This window comes from Oreochromis niloticus, linkage group LG18 (assembly GCF_001858045.2).
Source record: "Oreochromis niloticus isolate F11D_XX linkage group LG18, O_niloticus_UMD_NMBU, whole genome shotgun sequence".
In the NCBI taxonomy this organism is placed as follows: Eukaryota; Metazoa; Chordata; class Actinopteri; order Cichliformes; family Cichlidae; genus Oreochromis; species Oreochromis niloticus.
Window position 1 is genome coordinate 37,013,356 of NC_031982.2, and position 9,210 is coordinate 37,022,565.

The window sequence follows — 9,210 nt, forward strand, 5'->3', positions numbered from 1 at the left end:
TTGTCTTCTCCTTTACACTCTGAGGAAGAACAGAACATGCAGAGGAAGAGATGGATCAATAAACATGATTGAAGTTATTGAAAAGTTCCACAGTGTAAAATGATGAAATCTCCTCTTTCTGTCCTTGTTGTGAATCGTGTGCAGAGGAAACATGTTGATGTTTGTATCTTACCAAAGAAAAGAGCAGCAAGAATAATCCACAGCCAATGTTCCATCTGTACAACAAGGTTTCAATCAACAGGAGAAACTAGCTGATGTTCAACATTCAGTCTGAGAATTGTTCTCTTCACAGCAGCACTTATTATTGACACAATGGTTGAACACAGTGCAGAAGGAGAGCACCGCCTACTGGATGATGTCGCCCTCTGTCTCCTCTTTGAGTTTCACTTCTCTCACTTCCTCTTCCTCCTTAGAAATGTTCAATAGTTATATACAAGTTTGAGCCTTTACTGAAGGGTGAAAGGTCAGTGTAGACTTCTTGCAGAAAGCTGCCTCTTTCATTATTCAGTGAAAAATAAGTGCTGTATATGCTGTCCTGTTAAACTTCATCTCCCAGTCATCCTTAAAAACAGTTCTTCTTCCTTCATTTAAATGGAAAGTTCACACTGTTTGGTGTTTAAGGTTTTAGAGAGCACCTTTTGTGTGCTTGTGAATAACACTTTCACATTGCAGAGCTTCATTAGTTTGCTTGCTGACCACAAGAACACCAGCAGCTCTTTTCTGAATGGACCAGTTTTAGTTGTTGGATCGTTTTTAATCTGCTTTTACTGCTTTTACTGGAGAATGATCCTTTATGTTCTAGCGCAGGTGTCGGCAACCTTTCTGATGATGAGTGCATCTAAAATTTCCTCAGCAGTCAATGTGCCATATGATTGCATTAGCAATAAATTTAATAACGCTCTATATGAACAGTTACTCACTATATAGAACAACTTTATAGAATTATATTTGTTCGCAGATGTTGGCAGCTATCAGCGAATAGTTATCAGCTATTTTGAAACAAAAAAAAGACTTTTTATCCATAACAGCAAATGAACTGTACAACAGAAAATACAAATGCTATTTATGGTCTCCTCACAACAATGATAAGTAAAATAAACTGGGCCAATATGGCATGTTTGTTAAAACAGGGATACACATGTTAATGTGATCTCTGGTCTCCGAGTGTCCAGCATTCAGATGGCTGCCTGAGGACACTCATGTGAGAGAAAATCTGCTCACACAGATATGTAGAGCCAAATACTGTCAATAAGGCCTCTGCAATGTTCTGAAGACGGTTCAACTTGTCAGGTAGTGATGTCCAGCAGGTGAAAATGCAGCTCCATGAACATGCACAGCTGTAGATTCCAGCTGCGTTCGTAGTTCTGCAAACTTTGACCCCACAGAGTCGAGCTTTTCAGTTCAATCAGCTGCATTTCGATGTTGCATTAACTGGCATTAACTCAGCCAGTTAATGCGAGACAAACCCAGCTGCTCATTAAAGCTTTCTGGTTTGATCAGAAAAGAAAACATTGGTCCATACACCTGGAAGTCCCAAAAATACATTGTGAATTCTGCCTCGAGTCTTCGGATGTATCCGTGTATTTCCGTGGTGCTGATGCTGCGCTGAGCGGACAGCTCCTGAAGCTTTTGAAGAGTCGGAGTGTGGAAATTTCAACATCGCTCGAAAAAACTGCCAGCTAGCAACGTCCCTCACACTGGTAGGCTAAGTTATTTTTAGCCAATTACAAGTTGAATCTGGTAGTTGGGGTTGTTAGCTAAGATGCTGATCAAAATGATATTAAATAAATGTCTTAGTGTGTTAGTACAGGTGCCCATGGTCATTAAGAAGCAGCACAACTAATGTGTCTATGCGAGCTAATCTGCAATGTGCACCGCTGGCCCGGCCATATAGTTTTTTACTGCACCTTCTCAGATTAATTCACTGCATGTCGTGCCCAGGGCTGGACTGGGACAAAAAATTGACTAGAGACCGGCCCACCAGGTATTAAAGCCATAAAGCCTTTGAATGAAAACAGACGCTGTTGTGACAGTGATGTACACTGTCTTTTTGGTATATGTATGATTTCTATGAATTTTACGTTAGATAAAAACTTTGTTCGCAAGATTCAGATAATTATTTAAATAAAAGCTAGATATTTTAAATGAGAATAAGAAAGAAAAGTATTTCTTTGTGCCCCCTTTCCCTGTTAATGCCCTACCTGGCCCCCTGGCAACACTTTGCTAGACCCGCCCCTGCACAGTTACCAGCTGTCAGCTACATAGAAAAGGATCCTGGTGTTATTTGTCTCTCAGAAACAGTTCATAACTTCAACTCATTCATGTCACGTAAAAGGTAAACCTGTTTCTCCATCACCTGTTCAGCTCTGATGATTCAGTAAGGACATCTCCTGGTTTCATCTACATGTTTCCCTCTCACCAGATAACCAAACCGATATCATGACCAGCAGCTTTTACAGCTGTGGCTCCAGCAAACATCAGCTGATACTAGAAATTAATATTAAATAAATTCTAACAACAGCTGATCAAGCTTAAACGTGCTGCTGTTGTTTAGTGCGACATCCGCTGGTTTCTTCTTTCTGGCGCAAAGTGGGCGATAAACAAACAAGAGAGAAAAGCCGATCAGCTGATCATTGATCAGTTTCATGATTGAATGAGAGAAGAAGAGGCAGCTGTGCAGCGTAACGACACAATAAATCCAGCTTTGTGTCTTTTTCCATTCTAGCTGAAGTACGGGACAAACTGTCTTCCTGCTCAGCTCAATTCGAAAGGAGTAATATTGTCTCTGAATGAGGGACGATTCCATTTTATGAATAAAATAAAGTTCACTATCAGTAACATCACAGCACCCACCCAGCTGTATAGAAACTCCGTCATGCTAGCTAGTACGCAGTACGAGTTATTGTAACTGACTGTAAAAAGTCAGCACAACGAAAATAAACTCCACCTAAATTTGGTTTATATCTGACCCAGATAGACAGCAGGTCATAACTTCAGTTCAGTTCACCTGACATTCGGACCGGCCCCGCCTCGGGTCTCTCCTCTTGCCTCCCCTTTCTCTCATCCCCCCGCTGGCCTCTGTGGAAGCTCCACCATAGCCACCACCAAACAACTGAGTCATTTTTACCCATCGACCCCTGTTCTAGAGCACACACTTTAACTAAGCACCCAGCTCAGCCACAATCATTCAACAGTTATAAATGCAGTAATACTAAAATGAATCAAACTTTTAATTTTATCATCATCAGTTTTCTTTTTGTGTCTCTGTTTCTCCAGAACTCGATGCCGTATTCAGTGGCCCTGGAACATGAACTGCTCTCAGTGAGTGGAACAGGAGGTGATCCCACTGCCACAGCCGAGTAGCCATCCTGGAGAGGAGGGGAAAGCTTAGGCCCCCACCTCTTCATGTAGGCTGCTGTGACCATGGCAGGACCACAGCTTGCAGCTCCAACACATTTATGTGCTGTGACTCTCAATGGCTGGTCCAATGGCCGGTGACCACACAGCCCTCGTGGACCACACCCTACTGGGGAGACGTCTGTGGCAACTGGGGGTGAGTCACCAAACCCACCGCTTGGCCCTGCTCCAGTTTGGTTGAGTCCCTCCACCAATGGAAACTCTGTGTAAGGCCCAGGTGGACGATAGATGATAATAAATAAAACAGCTTTCAGGCTTTAAAATGAATGAAAACTCTGTCTGGGTCTTTGGTAGATTAACAAGCTGGTGTGGAAGGCTAGTGCACATGTATGATGTAGACGCGTGGGTTTGAGCTCTCCACTGCAGCTTTCCATAAAACACAAGATACCAAGATAAAACCATTCAGGAGCTTAAATAATCAACTTGTTCCTTTGGCTTAATCATTGCCCTGCATATCTCAAACTGCTGAAGAAAGCCTTGAACCTGGGCGAGAATAAGACCATCGACAGATACGTTAGCAACGCTAATGTTAGCGAGCTTGGTGGTAATGTTAGCTGCGCTAGCAGGGCTTTGGCTGAGCCTAAAGTTGTCACCACAGATGACAAGATTGAAATGTAGAACATATGCCAGGAAATATGTAAGACAATATCTGAATCAATCCTGGAGAAACCTGATGAACGGTTTGATGCTTTTGAGGCCAAGTTCCAGTCGGTGCTGTCCGTACAGACTGACCTACAGAACTGCATGAATTAGCTGCCAACGTCCTATATTTGGAATGGCAAAAGGGCCAGAATCTCTAAAGTGCATTTGCAGAAATCCAAGACAGACGGAGGGCTGGGCCTGCCAATTTTCAGACATTATTACTGGGCTGCTAATATTTTAATTACAACAAACCATTAGAATCTTGAATCAGAGTAGAAGATTTTTGGAACTGCCAGACACATCTGTACAGATATGTTTTAATCATGATTTTATGCCTCCTTGGCAAGATAAGACTTCTCATGACTGGAGAGAAAAGGATTTAGTGTCTATTAAGGATTTGTATATTGATAACAAATTTTCTTCATTTGGTCAACTAAAAGGGAAACATAATCTGCCGCATTCACATTTATATAGATATCTGCAGGTCAGGCATTACATCCAGTCCAAGTTTAAAGATTTTGCAACTCTACCGTCAGAACATGGCATCTACAAAATACTCAAGACCTGATTCCAGACATCATATCACAAAAATTGTACAGTTATTTGGTACTTCTGTTGTAGTGCATACAGCTGGGATTAGGCAGGCTTGGGAGAATAAATGGGGGATGAAGGTGCCTGAATCTATGTGGAGTAAGTGTCTGTCTAAAATCCATTCTTGCTCCCTGAACATTAGACACCAGTTAATTCAATTAAAATCCTCCACCGGCTACACTATTCTAAGCTCAGACTGCCCAACATTTATCCTTCTGTCTCCCCAATGTGTGACAGGTGCAGACTGGCAGAAGGTACGTTGTTCCATGCCTTTTGGTCTTCTCCCTCATTAACAGGCTTTTGGTCTAAAATATTTGACTGGTATTCCAAAGCATATATGACACCTGTACAGCCTGAACCTGAACTTGTCATTTTTGGATGTTCTCTGACGTCAGAGCTGCTCCCGTTTAAAGTGCAGCGGCCATTGGAAGTAGGTTTGATTGTTGCCAGGAGGCTAATCCTGAGGCAATGGAAGTCCCCCACTCCTCCTTCCTTTCAGTTGTGGGTAACAGACATGATGTCCATAATACTAATGAAAAAGTTCAGCAAAGACTCAACAGATTCTCTTGGGAGTGTCTGGAACCCCTTCTTGGAACACTTTGCGAAGCCAGATTGGACTAAACTGGACCCAGATTTGTAAACTCTAATCAACTCCAGCTTTTGGTACCTGTGGTGTTTGTGAAGCGCATGGTTGTTTGTTTTTGTTTGTTTGGGGTTTGTTTTTGTTTTAAATGTTGGAAAAATATGTTTTAAAAATAAAAAAAATTATCAAAAACAAAAATAATGAGCTGGTGTGGACGACTGTTAAAACTGCAACTCCTGGTCCCAGAACTGGATAGTCACGTTTCTCTGTTGTCTTTGTCATCAGTCCAATGACACAAGAATCAGAGGTTTAACAGTGTGTGGCTCCCTCTAGTGGATGTTGTGGAGTATTCTGTTGTCTTTGCTCCAAAGGTTTTTGTACAGAGTTTTGGTGTTTCCTGTCACTGTGGGCTTCACAGCACAGTAGTACACAGCAGAGTCTGTCACTGCAGCAGAGGAGATCTGAAGAGTCATCAGTGTTTGATCAGCGTTCACTTTCACAGACAGTCTAATGACTGGATCTGATGTCAGCTGTCCTTTCTCTGAATGAGAGATCAGGAACTCTGGAGATTTTCCAGGATATTGTCGATACCAGAAGAAATAATCACCAGGAGCTGCTTGTCTGGAGTATTTATAGGACAGAGTCACAGTGCTTTGTTCTAAACTGGATTTCTGATCGTCGAGTGCTGTGAGCTCCTCACAGATCACACCTGCAGACAGAAAAAACTCAGAACATGTAAAAGTCTTACTGTCTCACACACAACAGAGATGGTGATATAAAAATGAGCATACCTGTTAACAGGAAGAGAAGCCATGAAGGAAACACACAGTGATGTAATGACAGCATGTTGAGGAACATAAAGTTTGTTTTGTGTTGAACTCTGTTGAATGTGGAGGTTTTTCTCTCTTCTATAGTTCAGTAACAGCTCAGCTCCTCCCTGAATCTCTGCTCCTCCTCTCTGCTCTCAGTCACTCCTCCTCCTGTGGTTAACACACTTTATAACCAAAATGATTTAAGGGAGCCGTGTGACACGTCACACAAGCAGAAGTCACATTAACGATGTAGACAGAGTCAGAGAGTCGGTGATACTCACACAGTTAAAAAGTCTGAAACTTGAGACATTTGGAGAAAAATGTGTAAGAAGTCCTGAATTCAAGAAACATCTCAAATGATGTTTTTACTTTGTGACATATTTGACTCGTGCTTTAAGAAGCTGGTATAAACAGTGTGAAAGGGGATAATAATAATAATAATAATAATAATAATAATAATAATAATAATAATAATAATAATAATACATCTTGTTTCAAAGCACCCACTGACACCCAAGGACATTTAACAATAGAGGGAATCACATAATAGAACAATGAAAAAACAAAGAACAATGAAAAACATAAAATAGACAAACATTAAGTTCACAGTGAATATGCAGACTTGAACAGATTAAACTGGGGCAGAGATTTCCACAGCCTGGAGGCAGAGCAGCTGAAAGCTCTGCTTCCCATGGTGCTGAAAGAAGGCACAGCAAGCTGGACAGAAGAAGAAGATTGAAGTGAGCGGGCAGAAGAGGTAGGGCCTAACAGGTGAGAAAGGTGAGGAGGAGCAAGGCTATGAAGGGTCTTGAGAAGAAGTGTGAACACTGTTCAGAGTTTCACAGGGAGCCAGTGAGGTTCCTGAAGGACAGGGGTGATGTGCTGTAGGACGGGTTCTGGTAATAAAACAGGCAGCTGAGTTTTGAACCAGTTGAAGCTGATGGAGGGATTTTCGGGGGAGACCATGCAAGAGAGGATTACAATAGTCTTTTTTTTTTGCCCACCTGTCCAGTTTGGTCCTTTAGCCATCAGAATTATTGCCTAAAGGTAAAGAAAGATGCCCAAAAGATTTACTTTACTAGGTGGATCATCCCTGCCTTGCCGTATTGGTCCATTTGATTGACCTTTGTTTTATTGTTTATTTTATTTTATTTTTAGTTGTTACATACGGGACAGAGATGACTGGGGGAAAGAAAGAGAGGGAGGGAAAGAAAAACAGCGGGGAAGAGGAAGAATGATAAAGGGCACAAAACAAAAAAAGAGATGGGAGGACAAAAAATACATACATACATATATATATATATATATACATATATATATATTTCAGTAGGTTCACGCCTACTGGCTGAAGAAGCTGACTGCACTCCACAAGCGTCTGGCAGCACAAATGAACCAGCTGCTAGTTAACGAGAGACACCCGGAATGGCTAACCAAAGGTCGGACGGTCCTGATCCCCAAGGACCCCAAGAAGGGACCGGTCCCATCCAACTACCGAACAGTTACCTGGCTCAGTACTACATGGAAGCTCCTGTCAGGCATCATATCGGCTAAGATGAACAGGCACATGGGTCAATACATGAGTGGGACACAGAATGGGATTGGCAAGAATACCAGAGGCGCAAAACACCAGCTACTGGTAGACAGAACAGTCAGCCGAGACTGCAAGACCAGACTGACCAACCTGTGCACAGCCTGGATTGATTACAAGAAGGCCTATGACTCAATGCCCCACAGCTGGATACTGGAATGCCTAGAACTGTACAAGATCATTAGGACCCTAAGAGCCTTCATCAGGAACTCAATGGGGATGTGGCGTACAACACTAGAGGCCAACTCCAAGCCCATAGCACAAGTCACCATCAAGTGTGGGATCTACCAAGGAGATGCTCTGTCCCCACTGCTGTTCTGCATAGGCCTGAACCCCCTCAGTGAGATCATTAACAAGACTGGCTATGGATACAGACTACAGAACGGAGCGGTTGTCAGCCACCTCCTGTACATGGATGACATCAAGCTGTATGCCAAGAGTGAACGAGACATCGATTCACTGATCCACACTACCAGGATATACAGCAATGACATCGGAATGTCATTCGGACTGGAGAAGTGTAGTCGGATGGTAACAAAGAGAGGGAAGGTAGTCAGAACTGAGGGGATTGAACTACCAGAAGGCAACATTGCAGACATAGAGGACAGTTACAAGTACCTGGGGATCCCGCAGGCAAATGGGAACCATGAAGAGGCCGCTAGAAAGGCTGCAACCACCAAATACCTGCAGAGGGTCAGTCAAGTCCTGAGGAGTCAGCTGAACGGTAAGAACAAGATCCGGGTCATCAACACCTACGCCCTGCCCGTGATCAGGTACCCTGCTGGGGTAATAGGTTGGCCAAAGGAGGAGATAGAAGCCACTGACATAAAGACAAGAAAGCTGCTTACCATGTATGGAGGGTTTCACCCCAAGTCCAGCACCCTGAGGCTGTACGCTAAGCGGAAGGAAGGGGGCCGGGGACTGGTGAGTGTCAGCACCACAGTCCAGGATGAGACAAGAAACATCCACGAATACATCACGACGATGGCCCCAACTGACAGCGTGCTCAGTGAATACCTCAGGCAGCAGAAACCCAAGAAAGAGGAGGAAGGCGAGGAACCATCATGGAAGGACAGGCCCCTGCACGGTATGTACCACCGGCAGATAGAGGAGGTGGCTGATATCCAGAAATCCTACCAGTCGCTGGACAAAGCTGGACTGAAAGACAGCACAGAGGCACTAATCATGGCAGCACAAGAACAAGCTCTGAGTACAAGATCCATAGAGGCTGGGGTCTATCACACCAGGCAAGACCCCAGGTGCAGGCTGTGTAAAGATGCCCCAGAGACAATCCAGCACATAACAGCAGGGTGCAAGATGCTAGCAGGCAAGGCATACATGGAACACCATAACCAAGTGGCCGGCATAGTGTACAGGAACATCTGTGCCGAGTATAACCTGGAAGTCCCGAGGTCAAAATGGGAGATGCCCCCAAGGGTGGTGGAGAATGACCGAGCTAAGATCCTGTGGGACTTCCAGATGCAGACGGACAAAATGGTGGTGGCTAACCAACCGGACATAGTGGTGGTAGACAAACAGAAGAAGACGGCTGTAGTGATCGATGTAGCGGTTCCGAA

General features: G+C 43.6%; 1 gene segment (V, D, J or C); it reads right to left on the minus strand.

The window, feature by feature from the left end:
• Window positions 1-5,444: 5,444 nt before the first annotated feature.
• LOC112842794 (T cell receptor alpha variable 3-like) lies at window positions 5,445-6,374 on the minus strand. The segment is given in 2 exon segments: window positions 5,445-5,942; window positions 6,025-6,374. Coding segments are annotated over 2 exon segments (447 nt in total).
• Window positions 6,375-9,210: the final 2,836 nt, after the last annotated feature.